This window comes from Peromyscus eremicus, chromosome 4, assembly GCF_949786415.1.
Source record: "Peromyscus eremicus chromosome 4, PerEre_H2_v1, whole genome shotgun sequence".
NCBI lineage: Eukaryota > Metazoa > Chordata > Mammalia > Rodentia > Cricetidae > Peromyscus > Peromyscus eremicus.
This window is the reverse complement of record NC_081419.1, coordinates 142,153,162-142,172,097: the sequence shown is the minus strand read 5'-3', so window position 1 is coordinate 142,172,097 and position 18,936 is coordinate 142,153,162. Positions and strand designations below refer to the sequence as shown.

The window sequence follows — 18,936 nt, the reverse complement described above, 5'->3', positions numbered from 1 at the left end:
AAATGTTTATGTAGAAACAGTAACAGGTCATATACCCATGCTCGGGGCTTGGGTGCACACGTGCAAAGTGACATTGGTTGTCACAGCCTCCAATCTATCAGTCCAGTGCCATCTTGCCAGCCAAGCAGGGAGTGGCTCTTCTCATATTTTGTCCCTGATCTGTCCCCCAGGGGGAAGCATTGGGCCCATTATTGCATCACCCTCCTTCCATGTCCTAGGTATCACTGAAGGCCTGAGGACAGGTGAAGAACAAAGAAGCCAGTGAAGTCTGACTTTTAATGGCTCAGGAGATAGCTAAGTCCATAGAGTGCTTGCTCTGTGAGCATGAAGATTTGAGATCAACCCTGAAACCCATATTAGAACAGACATTCAGGGCGTAGTGCTGTGTGCTTGCAATCCCAGCACCAGAGAGGTGTCGGGAGGTGGGTCCCTGGCACTCAGTGTTCCACCAGCCCAGACTTACTTGGGAAGCTCCAGAACCGTGAGAAACCCCATCTCAAAGCAAAATGAGAAGGTGGACCCCGTCAGAGGATGCGCTTGAGGCTGTTCACTGGCCTCCACACACAAGCACACAGGTGAACATGCTCAATATACAAACCTGAATTTTATATAAACACTGAAAAAAATGAACGCGATTATTTCCCCATACATACATATTTAAGGACCTATGTTTTTAAAAAGGATTAGCTGTTTAAAGTTCAAACTTAACTGGGCATCTTATGTTTCTGTTTGCTAAAATTGGCTACCCCAGATATTCAAGTGAAGAAAATGGACAGCCCTTGCCCCTGCCTTCCAAGCACTCACATTCATTTTTAAGAATAGGTAATAAATAGATTAAATAAATATGCACATAAAGAATGGGGCAGGGGCAGGGCTGACAAGAAGCATGAGAAGGGACAGAGGATGCCCAGGGTGTCATTTCTTCTGGGGGCAGGCAAAGAGAGTCTCTCTGGGGAGGTGATGTCGGAGCTAAGACATGGCCAAAGAATGATAGTGTCAGAGGGAACAGCAGGTGCAAAAGCCCTGTGGTGGGTTCATGCTGGGCATTCTCTAGAGCAAGTGACTGATCCACAGGCAGAAGGAGAGAGAGAGAGAGGGTGGTTGGGCATGATACTCAAAACAGCTGAGGGAGCCGACGTAGAACTTTGCCTTTCTGTTTCATTCTAAACTTGACAGGAAGCTACTGGAGGATTGCTGTATGTATGGATGGATGTATATATTTAAAAGAGTTTAATTACATGTATATGTCTGTGTCTCTATGACTATGTTTGTGAGTGCCTGCCAGAAGAGGGCATCAGATCCCTTGGAGTTGGAGTTACAGACAGTTGTGAGCTGCCTGATGTGGGGGTGCTGGGAACTAAATTCAGGTCCTCTGCAAGAGCAGTATGTATTCTTAACTGCTGAGCCAGCTCCCTAATCCCAGGTATGTGTATGTTCAAGATTTTTACGTGTATGAATATTTTGCATGAATGTATGTATCTGCACCATGTTCATGCAATGCGCAGAGAGGGCATTTGATCCCCATGGAACTGACGTCATCGGTGCTTGTGAGCCGCCATGTAGATGCCAAGAACCAAACTCAGGTCGTCTGCAAGCGCGACAGTGATTCTACCATGGAGCCAGCTCTCCAGGCCCCGGATGTAGATTTTTAAAGAACCCTCTTGTTGCTCAGTGTCCAGGCACAAGTGGAAACAGCGGATCCGAAGAGGAAGCTGCTGTGGTCTAGCAGGAGGGAGGTGAGGGGGCCTTGATGATGAGCAGGAAGAGGAATGGTGGAGCTGGCGAGGGATGGTCAGGTTTGGGGATACATTTGAAACAGATCTCCCCTCAGTTTCTGAGTTTGGGTGTGGGATGAGGAGAGGAAGCAGAGCTGCTCTGATTTCTGGGGGATGAATGGGAGGGCAATATGTGGGCTGGGGTTAGGAAAAACAACACAGCATCAGGGATTGGCTTTGGAGATCTCTTTTGGATACCCAAACGGGCAATCTGAGCCTGCATATCCCAGAGAGACCCAGAGGCGGAGCTGCACATGATAGATTGCTTTATGGATGTCACCTGACCCTCAATCTTCTCTCAGGTCCTCCATTGCTTCATATTTCCCTGCCTCAGGGCTCTCACACATATTATTCCTTGGCTAACTTCTATTCAACCGAATGGTCCCAGTTTTAGGGAGCCAAAGGCTTCCCTGCGTTTCCTATCGACATCAAGAGTTCCCTAATGTGATCACGGGCACACCTTCTTTCCTTCTATGGTATTATCTGTGTCTGTAATTGGGGTCAATATTGGCCAAACTGAGCTGGATTCTGGATCAGTCAGTACCAATGTCTGCTGCATGTTTCAACCCCAGCGGCTCCACTGGTTTGCCACTGTGCTTTTGTTGGGGAGGCTGGGGACATGAAAATGCCTTTACAGGAATGTCAACAGCAGAGCAAGAGAAGGGCCATGGAGCTGTGCTGTCAAGGCCTCTGTCCCACCCCATCCAGGGCCTCCCATGCATAGAGGCCATGTTTTCTGCTCCCATTCTTGCTCTGGAATAAAAGAATACGCATTTCCCCAGCCCAAGGCCCCAACCCTCAAGCTAGCCTTGAGAAAAGAATGCACCTTGCTCCACAGCTCCCATGAGAGCATTGCTCTGGGTCAGGGCCTGGTCTGAACCCTCCCTGTAATAACCTTAGTGCAGAGGTCATATCTAGGTTGGTCTGAGAAGATGCCTACTTTTCTGAAGAACAACCAAGTCAACATTCTGAGTGGAAAGTGGGGGATGGCTCTTCCCAAGGCTGGCTTCTGTGGAGCACTCCATCAGTGGAGAGGCCATCTTCCCTTCATTGGCTTATCTTGTTCTTGGGGGCAGCAAGACCAGATTGGAAGGAAGTAGGTTCTTGTCCTAGCAGTTGGGTAGCCAGGTTTAGCCTCAGAGAGGAGGATAGTTAAAGAGAAACTTATACATACAAAGAGAGTCATGCCATCTATCCCTTCTTCCCATCTCCACCCACCCGTATATCCATTTACCCATCCATATATCAATCCACCCATCCATCTAAACATATATCCTATCCATCCATCTATCTATCCATCCATCTATCTATCCATCCATCTATCATCCATCCATCATCCATCCATCCATCTATCCACCATCCACCCATCTTTCCATCCATCCATCCACACATTTATCCACTTAAAACCATCCACCCATCTGTGCAAATATCTCTCTATTCAAATACTCATGTATCCACCCAAGCTCCATTCATGAATACACCACTGTACATAAAACTGTGAATGAGGTTGTCATGGCCCCCACCTTAGTGGATCTCATAGGTCTTTGGAGATAAAATTCTCTGATTGGCCAGGTCTGGATAATCCATTCTCTTCTTCAGCAGGCACAAAGGGACAACTGTGTTGATATTTCTGCCAAGCTCCTCTTAAGAGCAGCTTCCCAGGGGCTGGAGTACAGTTCAGTGGTGGAATAATTGCCTAATATTCATGAGACTTTGGGTTCAGGTCCTAACACTGAAGAGAAAGTAGCTTCCCAGATGAGCACCCCTGAGAGCTGTTACCAGAACAGGAGAAAGGATTCTGGGCAGGCACAGACAAAGGATGACCACTTGATCAGAAGCATTTAGTCATCATGGGTGGGGCAGATCAGCAGTTCTCAACCTGTGGGTCACAACCCCCTTTGCATCAAATGACCCTTTCACAGGGGTCTCCTAGGATCATCAGAAAACACAGATACTTCCATTGCAATTCATAACAGTAGCAAAATTACAGTTATGAAGTAGCAATGAAAATAACTTTATGCTTGGGGTCATGAGGAACTGTATCAAAGGGTGTCAGCCTTAGGAAAGTTGAGAACCACTGGGGTAGAGGGATAGGAAAGAATGGGAAAGAATGGGCGGGGTGGATGAGGATTCAAGAGCTTGTCTTCATCTGTATGACAGTGGGTCTTTTGTTTCTCCTTGGCCAAATATCAGAGTCTGACCTGGACCCCTGTTGTAAGGACCTGTGAAGATCCATTTCCTCCTAGAGATGTGGATATCAAGGTCTTGGCTGGAGTCTGAACCAGTTGCTGTCACATTGGCCTCTCATTTGGAAGCATATGGAGAGCTTTTTTAAAAACGCAGATGTCAGGAGCCCCATGGCCAACTTTTAGCGTTCTGGTTAAATTGGTGCCCCATGAGGCTCGGGAGGCTGAATGTGTTAACTAGTCTCCACGAGATTCCAGTGTGTGCCTGGGTGTTAGGAAACTCTACACACAGTTGCGCCCCTTCACTTCCGTGTCCTGTGACGAGGGCAGAGGGATGGCCTTGCAGATGCTGCATCTCAGCAAATGTTTGTGAGAAGAGCAGTGAGAGCCGTTCCTTTGTTTTTGGCTGTGAGAGTTTCTCTCTCTCTAGCCCAGGCTGACCCCAAACTTGAAGGAATCTTACTACCTCTGCCTCTCAGGGGTTGGGATTATTGGCATGCGTGGCTACGCCCAGTTCAGTGATGGATAGCTTGAAAGCAGACCTCCATGGTGGAGTAGTGGCTCCTCCTGGAGAGTGCCTGCCTCTGTCCCCCTTCCTCCTGGTCCACACTGCCATCATTATCATCAAGCCTGGGGTGTGGCCAGGACCTGAGGCTCCTCCCACCCAGACTTCTGATCTTTTGATTTTTTTTCCTGAAGTCTTAATTACCTCCTCACCTGTGGCCCCATGTGAAGGCCTGACCTTTAAAAAGCTGTTCTGGTCATTGTAACCAGGGCATCGGGGACCACTGCCCGTTTCTCAGTTTGAGAAGTTAGAAGCTGGAAGGCTCTTGGAGGGTGGCCCTGGGTTCTGATGTGTTCAGCAGCCACCACACTTTCACCTTGGGGGCTTGATCAAAAGTTCATATTCCCGGGCTTGAATCCAGACTTATGGAACCAAAAGCCAGGGGGTGGAGCCTGGTAATCTACATTTTACATCAGCAGGATGTAGGAGTTACCTGTCAGCCCTGCCTCCCACACACCAGACCACTTCCTGTTCTCACTGCCAGGACAGGGTCCCCAGATCGTCATCAATCAAACTCTTCGCGTGTCACTTCCCCCTGGCGCCAAAGCCTTCCCACCCTCTCCTGGTGGTCAAAGTGTGTCTTTATCCCTTATCTGTCCCACAGGGCTACAGTGGTTGCTATATGCTGGGTGGCATGTGGTAGGTGGCCCAGGCCTGGTCCATTGAGGTTGGGGCTTGCAAGTCAGACACTTGGAACAGCACCATGCCAGAGAAGACAGGGCACCCCTCCGCAGCGAAGGAGAGGAACCAGGAAAGACTTAGCGAATGGTCCCTAAGGTAGAGCTCGCAAGCTGCAGCTTCTGGCGGGACTGTGGGCCAGACAGTGGCAGGTGAAGCAGAAGTTGCCTGGGCCTGTCACTCAGGCCAGACCGGGCTGTGCCCCTCCCCGTCCGGGTGGCGCCCCGCCCCGCCAGCCACCGCCGTCCCGCCCCCGCCCCCTCCAGGCTGCAACAGGTGCCTTGAGCAGGAAGCTGGCGCCGCCACCCGCTCCCCGGACGGACGCGTCCAGGACCCACTGCGCTCGCGAGCCATCCCCGGCCCCGGCGTGCGCCCCAGACACGGTGACCCCGGTTCGCGCGAGCCTCTTCCCCTCACCGCGACCCTACCAGGCCCCGTAGCCCGGCTGCCCCGAGCCATGGACGTCCCTGAGCAGCAGCCCGACCCCGACGGTGGGGACGGCCCAGGCCACGAGCCCGGGGGCAGTCCCCAGGACGAGCTGGACTTTTCCATCCTCTTCGATTATGACTATCTGAACCCCATCGAAGGTCGGTGGAGGCTCCTCGCCGCCTGGCCCTCGAGCCCTGGCGGGGACATGGGCCTGGGGACCCGGTGCAGGGCTTCCTCAGGAGTTTGCAGCAGGGATTGCCCCTGCCCTGGTGACAGGGAGGTTAGCTGGAGACAGTGGCTGCACCATCCTGAGGGGGGCGGCTTCCAGATCCTCCTGAGGGTCGCTGTTAGCATCAACAAAGGATGGTCAGGTCCCCAGGACACCCCAGAGGTAGTGGAAGTGATGTCTTATCCTTCTGAGAGTGGAGTCGGTGGAGGGGTGTGTGCCCAGGGATGCCAGGGAGGCTGCTACAGAGTCTGACAGTCTTACCCCTGAGACAGTGGCCCTGCGGCATCCTGGAAGCCGGTTGTTGGGGACTTTGTGTTGAAACTAAGGAAGAGGCTGTGTGTCTAATGCTAGAGGGTGGTTTGCCTTGGGTGTCAGGAGGCTGGCCCATTTCCTCTCTGAGTTTACAGTCACCGCAGGTGGACCAGCGAAGCTTGCTAAGTGATCTTCCACCAGCCCCTCACCCATGCTATAGCAGATGGGCACCTGGGTGAGGAGGACACGGGTTATTTCTGCCTGAGTTCAGTCTGTGCCTTCATTTGCTCTCTGCTGCTGGGGGCTGGGCAAACGCCCCCATCACTTCAGTGTTCAGTAACACGCTGTCAGAGGCAGGAGGAGGCTCTACGCCAAGCCTCACATTTTCTGGTTAGAAAGCTTGTTGTCTGGGAGCAAACAAGAACCTAACCGGGCTTCCTGATTTTAACAGCTCACCATGCTTGTGGCAGGCTCAGGGGCAAGGCTGCTGGCAGCCTCCAGATGCCCCGATGGCTCCAGGCTTGCTGGCATCTGGTGGAGCCTGGTGCGTAGGAAGGACTGTGGTGCTGGCTGGGGAAAGATGTCTGTTGCTGAGTCCTGGTGACATTAACCCTTTTCCCCAGCAGGTTCCTCATGGGCGACCTTTGGGAAGAGACTTGCTTGGTGACAGTTTTGTGTTTTGGCTAGAGGTGGTGACAGCAGTGGAGGAGCGAGTGTTTGTGTTTTAGAGTTCCATTCTGGGGACAGCCTTCCATTGAAAAGACACAGTTAGGAATCTGTAAGCCGGTCACACGTATCAGTGGTCTCTGCATTCATTAAGATTAAAGTCATGTCTGGCGGTGTGTTCTCAAGTTTACAGTCTCTCTCTCTCTCTCTCTCTCTCTCTCTCTCTCTCTCTCTCTCTCTCTCTCCCTCTGAGGTGAGGGTGGAGGGTGAGGATTTCCGGGGAAATAGTTTCCAAGCCAAATCTGGTGGGAGGTGCTTTTTATAGTTTTTCTTGGCAAGTGGGGCTCGGTGGCCATCAGATGGGTAGCTTAATGACCATGTGGAAGCCTAGTAACCTGTGTTGTTGTTTTTTTAACAATAAACTTTATTTTGGGGTTCCAGTTTCCCATTTATAGAAGCACTATGACAGTAACCCAGAATTCTCATATACCCAGCACCCCTCCCTCTTGTTCTGGGCCTGAGACATTAGCAGGGTATGTCTATTTGGTGCTGATCCTTGGTCATTAAGAAAAGTTCATGCTTTTTCGGTGTGTGTGTGTGTGTGTGTGTGTGTGTGTGTGTGTGTGTGTGTGTTTTCATAGCCTTGAAGTACTGTGTTAGAAATAGGTGCTATAGATATGTTATATGCAGCTTATTTAATTTATGTCTGTGACAGGGTATCATGTAGCTTAGGCTGTCCTGGAATTAGACAGCTTCCTTACCACAACATCTTCAGTGCTGGGATCACAGGCTTATGCTGTGTTTTGAGTTTTTCTGTTGTTTTTCTCACAGTTAGATTAGGGCTAGAGGTGTTTGGGAGATCATAGGAGTGTGGGGCCATTCTCTTTTTATGTCAAGGGTACATACTGCCAGCTTGATTCACTGCTGATGACCTGACCTTCCCCGGAGGGGAAGGACCTGTGAGTTCCTTCTTGGTGCCTCCTTTCTAAATTGTATTCCTAGGAAAGTCACTCTGTGAGACCCTTGCTCAGATGAGCGAATGTTGCTCTGGGAATCTGTTGGAAAGTGAGGTCTCTGGGTGTAGGAGGGGCAAGCATCACAGAAGAACTTCATGAGTCTTGAGAGGCAGATGTGAGATCACCTCTGGGGTCAACCCCTCTCTGTTTCTTCATGGTAGGACTCCCTGAGAGCTGTGGTGAACTTTATCTTGATATAGGTCTAGGATGATAGTGTCTTAATGATGTGCCTTAAGTTAGCTGGCCATGAGCCTAGCACAATCCATGGGAGGAAAAGGGTCAACATCGAGACAGATGCCACATGAAAACCAGTGAAGGCACATAAGAAAGTTTTGGGAGGTTGGATCATTGGCAGCAGTGGGATGTGGACTGGCCCATGTGATATACCTCTCACCCTAGCTGGCAGGCACAGTTTTGGCTCCCATTTTAAGAGGAGAACTCGAAGGCAGAGAGATGTCGAGTAAGTTTCTGGAAAAAGCAGAGCCAGTCAATGGCAGAGCTGAAGTCCGAGCCTAGCGCTGAACTACCGTGGGAGGTCCACCATTCCTCCGCTGGATGTGAGACCCTTGGTCCGTGGACCCACGGCAAGCAAGGAACCAAAGACAGGAAGAGTAGGCTAGGCCAAGTCACTTAACCTCTTTTTTGGCCCTTGTTTGCTTATTTGTAAATGGCTAAAATAATAGTTCTATCACACAGTGTCCTTGGAGTGAGTTAGTCCACTGAAATTAACCACAGTGGGTTTTGTCTCTAGCATTTTAAACCCTCCCTCTCCTGGTCAGCATGAACCATTCCTCAGTCACTCAACCAACTAATTTCCTAAGCACCTATTATGTTAGATCCTGGGGCTACCCCCAGGCAAGACCCAGCTCTGCCCGTGTGGAACTAGTGTCCCTGAACAGGCCTCTCTTGTCTTGTCTTTTCTGAATTCATTGGCTGGTACCTGAAGTGAAAGATTACATTGAAGTAAAGATTGTAGGCATCTTTGTCTTTCTTTCTTTCTTTCTTTCTTTCTTTCTTTCTTTCTTTCTTTTTTTTTTTTTTTTTTTTTTTTTTTTTTTTTTTTTTGGTTTTCGAGACAGGGTTTCTCTGTGTAGCCTTAGCTGTGCTTGGCTGTCTTGGAACTCTCTGTGTAGACCAGGCTGGCCTTGAACTCACAGAGATCCACCTACCTCTGCCTCCTGAGTGCTGGGATTAAAGGTGTGCACCACCATCACCCAGCCATCTTTATCTTTTTTTAAAAAATATTTTAACTGTGTGTGTGTAACTGTGTGCAAGTATGTGCACTGTGTGCATGCAGTTGTCTGCAGAGGCCAGAAGAGGGCGTTGGATCCTCTGAAGCTAGAGTTACAGTTGGTTGTGAGCCACCCAATATAGATGCTGAGAACTGAACTCTGGTCCTCTATAAGAGCAGACACTCTTAACTGATGAACCATCTCCCCAGTCCCTTTTGCCTTGCTTTTGACCTTGGTAGGAGGACCTCAAATGCTGGTGTAGGATTTAGATGTATGTATTTGTTATGCTCAGAAGATATCCATTCCTGTTTCCCTGGGAGTTTTATTAGGAACAGGACTTGAGTGCATAAAAGACATGTGAGTGTCTATGAGAAAATATAATCTTATTCTTAGACCTGTTGTATATTGGTTTATATAGTAAGAGGTCAGCTAAGTGTAAGTATATAAGTATGTACTATAAGTAAGGTCATCATTCCCAGTATAAACTCTACTTGGCCACTATGTATATTCTTGTAGTGGTGATATCGGTTTGATTGTATAGTGAGGTCCTTTCCAGCAATTTTCCTAAGTGATGCTTCTCTGTAACAGTCTCATGTGTGGAGTTGGCCTTAGGTTTCTCTCCTATGCTGAGGAACTTGTGGGAGTCAGTTCTCTCCTTCCATCCCATGGGTTTCAGGGACGGAACTCAGGTGGCTGGGTTTGGTGGCAAGCCCTTTTACCTCCAGAGCTGTCTCACCAGCCCTATTTATGCCCTCTGTTTCTATAGGAATCAGCTTTGGTACCTAAGTGTATCTAAGAAATGATCCATGTCATCCCACTGGATTTCCACGTTTATTTGGAGATGTGTCAAGAACACTTTCATTTCTCTTCCAGCGGATGAGTTGTCCAAGTTTATCTCATGCAGAGGACTGGATTAGGGTTATAGGGTCCTGGCAGCTGCTGATCACACCCTGGAGAGGAGATGTGCTGCTGTCGGTGGCTCCTTCCGTTAGAGTGCCCCTGGGAAGGTTTGTGGTTCAGTGGGTTCTTCCTCCTTCCAACTTGGAATTCCCCGGGAGTCCGTGGTCACCTCCAGAAAGTATCCTGTCACCTGGGTGCTGTGCTGGGGATGGATATGCTGGCAGTGCTCAGTACCAGTTTGCCTCAGTAGGCCTGATGCATTCCCTGCTCTGACTCCCTTTTGGCTCAAGTGTATGGGACTAGCCTTGACCTTGCTGAGGTCAAACACGGGCTCCTGATCATTGCTTGTTGTTTTTCAGTCTGTTTCCGCTTTCCTTACCCTGCTGGGCTCACTCTCTTTGAAAAGCTGATGAAAACCACAGATACCGCTCACACACACGCATACACACACACACACACACACACACACACACACACACACACACACACTCATGCACAAAGTGGCTCAGTGAACACACATATGTCCTGAGCACAGCATACACACACACATACACATACACACCCTTCGCCGGTGTCCCCCAGGGGACTGCCTCTCCCAGCTCCCACTGCCATGTGCTTTTTACAACATTTCTCGAGGGAGTCCTGGACCGATCCCTCATGTCACCTGCACTTCAGCTTGAGAACACCTGCTCTCAACCCCATTTGCAAGGGACAATGAAAACCTCATCCTTCCAGCAAACACATGGCCTGTTGGTTTTGTGCCAGGCCCAGTGGGTGTGCAGATGAATGAGACCTGGTCCCTGCTTTTGCCTGGATACCGTGGAACCTGTATGGGACACAGCCTGGTAAACAAATGGGGACAAATGAGGTGCTGTGATATAGTAACTGGCTTTTGTTGGTCTGACTAAAAATAGGCCTGTATACTAAGTAAGCTGGCTTGCTGGACACACATGACATCCAGAGATGCTGCCCTTGTCACGTTAAAGACAAGCCTTAACGAACCCACTTTAGACAAATTAGGTCTCCAGGTGCCCCAGGAAAAGGGTGCAGAGGCCTGATCAGGGAGGCAGTGGGGCTAGAATGGTTCCCGTCATCCTCGCTGGAAAGGCTCACTGTCCCTTATCATTAAGTTCTGATCTGGAGCAGAGCCACATAGACCCTGAAAACAGAAGCACTCAGATTGTCTCCGGGGCTCACTAGCCCCAGAAGGTGGTGAGCTGAGTGCAAGAAATGTAGCTCACACATTGGCAATGCAAGACCTCTCTGGAGTCGGGGCACCTGGGGTCCGAGTCTTTGTTCAGCCTACAGCACACAGCCAGAGGGTCTCCAGAGCACCCCAGAGCTACAGCCTCCAACTGTGTCCAACAGGCTGCCCTCGTGGTAGCCCCTGTATGTGATGATCCTTAGAAGTGGGAGGGTTGGTGCTTCTCTCTTGGGCCTTACACTAGCAAAATAGAATTGGACAAAGGGGACATAAGGGAGAGTTTGCCCCCCACTTTTCATCTCTTCTCTCTCTTCTCTCCTTCCTCTCTTCCTCTCTCATCTCATGTAGCCCAGGTTGGCCTCAAACTTTCTCTGTAGCCAAGGATGACCTTGAACTCCCGATGCTTCTGACCCCACTTCCCAAGTGCTGGGATTACAGGCATGTACCACTACACCCAGTTTGTGAGGTGCTAGGGACGGAACCCCAAGATTTGTACGAGCTAGGCCAGCACTCTTCAGAGATGAGCCACATCCCCCAGCCTCTGTTTTTGCTTCTTTCTCTGTCATGCATGCTTCCTGGGGGCACCTCAGCCCTTCTCCCCCGCAGACTGTGCAAGTCAGAGCATCACATGTAAAACTAGAAAGCCCTGGTTTGACTTGTTGGCTATCTGGAGCCTGGGCTGAGCGGAACTGCCAGGCCTGCGGCAAGCAGATCAGTGCTTGTCCATCAGATGGATACAAAGTTGCTAAGGCTCCTTCGAGGGCTGCTGGAGGTCACGTGACTTTGGTTCCTGGCTCGTGTTTCTTATCTGTGCCATGGGTTGGTGAGGACTATAGGCCCCACTGGGGCAGAAGTGAAGGTTCAGCGAGGTGTGGGGATTCCTGCCCCAGCAGCATGGGCTTGGGACTGTGGATGGGCCCTGACGAATCAGGGTGTCCTAAGCATTCTGGCTCCCAGGGGGACTGAGAGCCTTGATGTATCCTGAACCAGAAGAGCAGATGGGCCTTGAGGGGTGTGGTGTCTGTTGGCTGCTGGGCTCCACCCGGTGCCTGAGCAAGTCAGCTAACACAGAAGTCTGGTTCTGACTCAAGCCTCCTGTCCGTTCTGCTCAGCCCAGGAACCCTGCTGCCTGCAAATGCTTCCTTAGTTGTTCACATTCTGTGGCCGGAAAGTTCTGGAGGCTACTTTGAGGGTGATGTGGGGTGCTCCCAGGTGTGTGCTGAGCCAGGCCCAGAAAGGAACAGCCTTGAAAATGCAGCTCCATGATGGGTACCCTGAGGCTTTTCCCCAGAGAGGACTTCCTCCCTCCCCAGCACAGGAAATAGCCCCAGGCTCCCAGAGAGCTGTGGCCAACTCACTTCCCAGACTGCTGCACCCTTGGACCTAGAGGTTTTGTTGGCAGTTTCCAAACTGAGTCAGGGCATCAGGTAGGCTGGAGCCGGGGCTGCTCTGGGACGAGGCAGGCTGCCTGCTGCTCCCCCTGGAGCAGAGGGGAATACCTTTCACTTTCTCTCTGACCTTCAGTTACTAAACTTTCCCCCAAATATGCAACAGTAGGGCGATGGTACACTGGGCTGGCATGCTGTTAATACAAAGCCACTTCATCTACATCTCCCATCCCGTGGCATCTCCCCCCAGGGACTTTATGTATAATTCACCTAGTATTTTATAGTTAGTAGATTAGAAGGTGTCAGTCAAAGATATGGGCCCCTGAGAAAAATCAAGCAGCTGCTCTTGGGGAAGCTCAGGGCATTGGACCCTGGGGCCCCCCAATATCAAACCCTTGTGTAGAGTGCACAGTGCACACACCCCTGCTTGAGTAGTGATTCAGAAGTAATGTCTCCAGAGGCAGCATTGGCGCAGTGGGGAAAGGGAGCCCCTTGCTAACAACATGAGCTCCATCCCCAGGACCCACGTGATGAAAGGAAAGAAATGACTCCCACACGTTGTCCTTTGACCCCCATGCGCATATCTGAGCACATGCACTAATAATAAATTAAAAATGGCGCCAGCAAGACGGCTCACTTGATAAAGGTGCTTGTTACCAAGCGGGACAACCTGAATTGATCCCAGGAAACCACATGGTAGAAACATGTCATACACACACACACACACACATAGACATACAAAGGTAAAATGTAAAAAAAAATATTTTAAAGGAAATTCTTTTTAAAAGTAAAATGATGCTTCCAGGGTTCGGCACAGCTTTTTGTATTGTGTTTTTTGTTTGTTTGTTTGTATGTTTTTGAAACAGGGCCTTATGTAGCCCGGCTGACTTTGAACTTCTGATCCCCTTGTCTCCCTCTCCCAAGTATTGGCAAACCAGTTTTCTAGTTTCCTTTTTTGTTGCTGTGATAAAATGCTGACCAAAACCAATACGGGGAGGAAAGGATTTATTTGTTTGACTTTCACGTCCTAGTTGCTGTCCATCACTGAGGGAAGTCAGGAGGCTGGGACAGGAGCTAAAGCAGAGGCCTTGGAGGGACAAGGCTCCCTTCCTCTGGCCTGCTCGGCTGGCTGCCTTTCATACACAGCCCAGGTCCACCTGTCTAGAGGGCGGCACCTCCCACAGTGGACTAGGCCCTCCCACAGCAATTAGCAATCAGGAAAGTGCCCCAGAGACATGCCCACAGACCAACCTGATGGAGGCAGATTTTCAGTAGACATTCCTCGTCCCGGGAGTGTCAGGTTTACAGCCAAGATCATCCACCACACACAGTTTAGGAAAAGTTGCTGACAGAACCCAGGGCTTCTGCATGCTAGGGCCACCCTGTGGCTAACTGAGCCACATCCCCACCTGCTAGGTGTTTGTCCCTGCCCCCCAACATTTCTAATGCACAGCTGGCTGGATCTATAGACAGAGAAGGCAAGAATACAGACAGCCAACGATCAGAATCGACGCTAAACCTAAAATAGTTAACATCAGCTGTCCAGCGTTCAAGCCTCACTGTTTCCCAGGGGGGTTTGCTGTTAATTTGTTTACATCCAGCCCTAAAGACCCTTGTGTTGTGAGTGGTCGGCTCGACCATTGCTCCCTTTGTCTTTGAAAATCCCCATCAGTCAATTTTCTTAATGCTTATCTGTTGAAGAAATAAGGTCTCCCCCCACCCCAGGGCTGTCCTCTATGCCCTGGATATTGCTAGATGTACCATCCCTGTGAATTTTTTTTGGAGGGGGAGGGGCATGTCTCTCTGTTCCTTATAGATCGGCGTGTGGTTTGGGTGTGTACATGTGCATTTGCATGTGTGTGTCTGCCTTTTACATATGTGTGAGCCTGCATGTGAAGGTCAGAGGTTAACTTTGGGAGACTTTCCTGAGCTGCTGACTTGATTTTTTTGAGGCAGGTTCTCTCACTGACCTGGAACACACCAGTTTAGCTGGGCTGGCTGCTCAGCGGACCCCTAAGCTCTGCCTGGCTTCCCCAGTGCTGGGAATAGGAGTGCTCTGCCACCATGCCTGGCTTGCTTTTTTTTTTAATGTGGGTGCTGGGTTTCGCAGTGCAAACACTTTACCAACTGAGCCGTCTCCACACCCCTTGGCATTTACTTCCAAAGCCCCGTGCCCTGGATTTTAATGTGTTTTCTTGCTGCCTTCTAGCAGGCTGAGCTGGAGGGAGAGTGGGGAGAGTTCCTTTTCCTGAGAGGGCACTGGGGCCCAGGCTGCCTTCTAATCTAAGGATTTGGAAAAGGGCCTGTTTGAGTTAATAAAGTGCATTTCTCCCAGCCAGCCCTTCCCCGTGAATTTTAATTGAGCTATGCCTGAGCGAGCTTTCGGAAGGCAGGAAAGTAGCCTGCAAAGCATGGGATTTGTCAGGGCCTTATCAAAACAGACCTGCTGGGTCTGCCTGCAGAAGGGGGCTGCTCCGTGAGGGGAGTCCCTTAAGCCCGAAATGCTTGAGCAGTCATCTTAAAGGCTGAGGGAAGGGGGTGTTTGCCTGCCTAATCCTCAGAAGGTGGGCTGCAGGTCTGAAAACCACAGGGCTGATGTCACCTCTGCTGGGTGGATTGGGAGGAATGTCTTAATGACCAGGTGCGTGTGTGTTTGTGAGGGGGGGGAGTGAGCTGATTAAGCATGCCCACCTCTGGAAACATGGCATCCATGTTATATGTGCAGGGTGGGGTGGGGGTAATAAATAAGACACGTCCCGTCAGTAAGGTATTGGTGTGTTTGGTCTGAGTCCCTGGTTGAGGGTTCCATGGCCACATGGTCACCAAGAGGAAGCTTTGCTTGCAGGGGTCAGGCTTTTGAGGGACTGGGAATGAGTGAGGGGGTCTCAGCTCCTGGAGGGGGCTAGGGTGGACAGAGGCTGCAAGGAAGTCAATGGCTCTCTAGCCTCATCCCTTCCTGCCAGGCTGCCACGGAGTGGACGGGCTTTGTCTGTGGGAGGATTATCTGAAGGCTATTTTTGGTGAATTCTTCTGACCAGATCTTCCCTTCTCCTTTTGCTGAGGAAGCTCTCTCACCAGCTCTCCAGATCACAGGCTTGCTCTCCAGGACCCATGGAGAGGGGGTGGTTGATGAAGAAATGAAGTGGTATTCACATGAAGCAGTACCCCCGCCCCCTCCCCCGCCCCCCCCCCCCTTCTGAGAAAGAAACCTATTGAGCCATACAGGAGAATCCTAGACTGAGCAGACATGAGGCAGGGACATCCTTGACTGTGTGACTCTGTTTCTGTGACATTCGAGGCCACACAAGCCCGTCTAGGGCTAGAGAGTTCAGGTAGTTTGCTTATTGGCTGGGTTGGGGGAAGGAAGCCCCTGGGGCAATAAGTCTTGGGTAGGTGTGCGCGTGCGTGCGTGCGTGCGTGCGTGCGTGCGTGCATGTGTGTGTAAAAAGCATGGGGTAGCTATTCAGTATTACCGTGTGGCACTGTGTCAGCGATGTCTATTTTTTGTATGTGTGACCTTTGGGGGATTCCCTGCATCTGAGCCTCAAGTTTCCCCATCCCTCGCAGTGAGGTGTCGGTAATGCTGGCCTCTAGCTTGTTATAAGCTCCTGAAATGGAACACACGCAGGCTGGTGGCATAGTGGACATCAGTTATCAGAAAGACAGCAAGCAGGAAGGTGACTTGGATTCCTGAAGGCAGGAGACCCCCACCCCCACCCCAAATACCTCAACTGCCAAAGCGCCCCGGCCCTCTGCTCAAGGGAGGCCTCGAGGCTTGCAGGGCACACATGCCCGGCGTCTTCCCAAGCAGCCCAGGACACCATGTTTTTGCAAGCCTCCTGCCAGCTGCTGCTCTGCTGGACTCCTTGCTCTGGGACCATCCCCTCCTGTGTCAGCGTCGTTGGCGCCTGGCTTGGTGGCAGACTGCCGGAGGTACTACCGAAGCTGCCTCTGTCTGTCTGGTGAAGGCAGACAGCTGTCTTCTCTGGGGCAAGGTCAGAAACGATGAGAGGGTGCCAGGAGGCCTCTGCCAGCACCTCCATGCTGGCGAGACGAGAGGGTAAACGTCCCTCGCCTTCTCTGGTGTTCTTGGACCCACTGATCTGGGTGGAATTTCTCAACTTTCAGGGCCTGTCTGTATGTGTCACTTCTGAATAAAGGGTGTGACAACCTGGATCTTCTCCTTCACACACATGACTCATTTATGGGGAGTCCTGTCACAGCTGCCCTCTGTGTGCAGTGAAGGAGGGGGCAGGGACTGGGGACTTGGGGGAAGTCGAGGGTCACCTTCATTACTTACAGCCATTGGTGACTCTGGACAACGCTTCTTCCCAGATGGGAAATCCGCTGCCTTCCTGCCCTGCAGTGTGGTTCCTGCAGCCACAAGAGTTTAGGGGAGTCACAGGCCTTGATCCCCTCTCCTTGCTGCCAATCTGTGTTGCCTGGCTATGGCATGTGGGTGTTACCATGGCGACAGACTGTGATGCCTCAGAGTCAGACCTCAGATGTGAGCTCATGAAGGGGTGGGTGGGTTGGAATAGCCTGGACAGGGACCCTCAGATCTGCAGCGCATCCTGCTGTGGGGCTGTGTCCCCTCCCCCCATAGGCACTTCCTATGGTTCCCTAGAGAGGTCTATTTTTGTCATTCGATTCCACTTCCTAAAAATTCTGCCTGCCTGGACTTAGACACTTGAAAGGCTGTTTCCACAGTGTTCCTCCCTCTGTCTGTCTCTGCGCGCGTGTGCGCGTGCATGTGCGTGTGCGTGTGCGTGTGCGTGTGTGTGTGTGTGTGTGTGTGTGTGTGTGGTGTGTAGGTATGCTGTGTGTGGGTGGTGTGTATATGTGTGCTTTCTGTGTGTGTGTGTGTGTGTGTGTGTGTGGTGTGTGTGTGTGTGTGTGATGTGTGTGTGTGTGTGTGTGTGTGTGTGTGTGTGTGGTTTTCTTTTGGGGCAGGGTTACAGGTTGACCTGGAGCTCACTATGTAACCCAGGCTGGTCTCAAACTCTGAGAAACTGTCCTGCCTCAACTTCCAAATTCTGGGACTATAATGTGCCCTGGTTTTCTTTCTTCTTTTTTCCCCCCAAAGCTCCCTGTTGGCCAGCACCCTGGCAGTGAGTGGGCTCTGGCCTTGACCATGGGTCCATTCTTGAGCGTGAGCAGCGGGCAGGAAGCAGAAGAGGAGTGGTTGGTGGAGACAGTGGCTAGAGTGTGATTTTAGCTCTCCCTTTGGGGCAAACAGAAGGGCTGAGAACTTTCTAGAAGAAAAGAATTGGGATCTTAGGTTGTCAGGCCAACACTGGCCCCACAGCAGGCTCTGTCCTGGGGGCCCCTCATTTCTCTGCGTCATAGTTAAGGTGTCACCCTTCCAGAAATAGTCTCTTTCACTGGAAGTGGAGCTCAGTAGTGGTTGTGGGGGTGGGTGGAAAGGCCAGGTTGCCTCAGACTGTCTTGGCTCTGCAGCTTAAAAGCTGTGCAACTTTGGGCAGATTACTCACCCTCTCTGACCCTCATTTTCCCCATGTGTAAAACTGGGAGAGCTATATTGCTTGTTTCGTGGTGTTCTTGGGAGAAAAACCCACCGGTCTATGTAGGTTGTGTGTGCTGGTCTTGGCATAAAGCAAATGGCACAGATGTGTTGACTCTTGACACTTCTGTTATGACAAGTAGCTACGGAGTCACTGGCACTTCAGCAGGAGTTAGTGACTACACTCCCAGGCAGCTGGGGGATGGGTGTGAGGGGCATAAGTCTCAGGAGGGAGAGTGCTGGAGGCTTTCTCTAGCTACTTCTCACACTTCCAGAGGTCAGCACAGTCTGGGATGCCAAGAGAATTCTTGAAGTGCTGACTGGTCCGTTTTATTTTTATAAAATTCCTTCCTCTTTTACAAAATGCTTTTGAAGAGGTTGAGGCTAGCTGTCGAATCAAATAGGGAAACCATAGCAGGGGAGGTCTGAACTGTTGCTTAGAAGATTTCCTGGGTGTCCGTTGTATATGTGTTTGGGGCTTTGTGTGGAGTAGACAAGCTGCCCTGTGTATTACCTATGAGGACAGAGTGTACCAGGCCTTGAGTCGGGGATGAGGCTGAGTCCTGGGTCTTTTGGACTCCATGAACTAAAAGGTGCCGAGTCCCCTGTGAGCAGCTTCTCACTCGTGGTAGGCTGGCCCAGCCCCTGGCGGGCAGACTTGTCCTGCAGTTCCAGGGACATTGGCAGAGGATCCCCAAGTCTTCTCAGGGCCCAGATGTTGATTGAGCCCCAGGACCTGGTGAGAGATAACTTCAGGGGTCAGCTGTAGACCCAAATGGCCAGCAGAAGCCGTGGGGAGCCAGAGAGACAGTATGAGCAAGGTGCACAGCTCCTGGAGGTGGCCAAGCAGCCGAGGATGCTTCCTCAGGTTCCAGGGTGTGGCTTACAGGCG

The 18,936-nt window shown here is 50.9% G+C and overlaps 1 protein-coding gene across 1 annotated transcript in view; it reads left to right on the top strand.

Annotated features, from left to right (window-relative positions):
- The first annotated feature begins 5,661 nt into the window (after nucleotides 1-5,661).
- Nucleotides 5,662-18,936, top strand: part of Nfatc2 (nuclear factor of activated T cells 2) — a 114,592-nt gene continuing 101,317 nt past the window's right edge. The window contains exon 1 of the mRNA XM_059261967.1: nucleotides 5,662-5,791. Within this exon, the coding sequence (XP_059117950.1) occupies nucleotides 5,662-5,791 (130 nt within the window). The remainder of the gene's footprint in view (nucleotides 5,792-18,936) is intronic.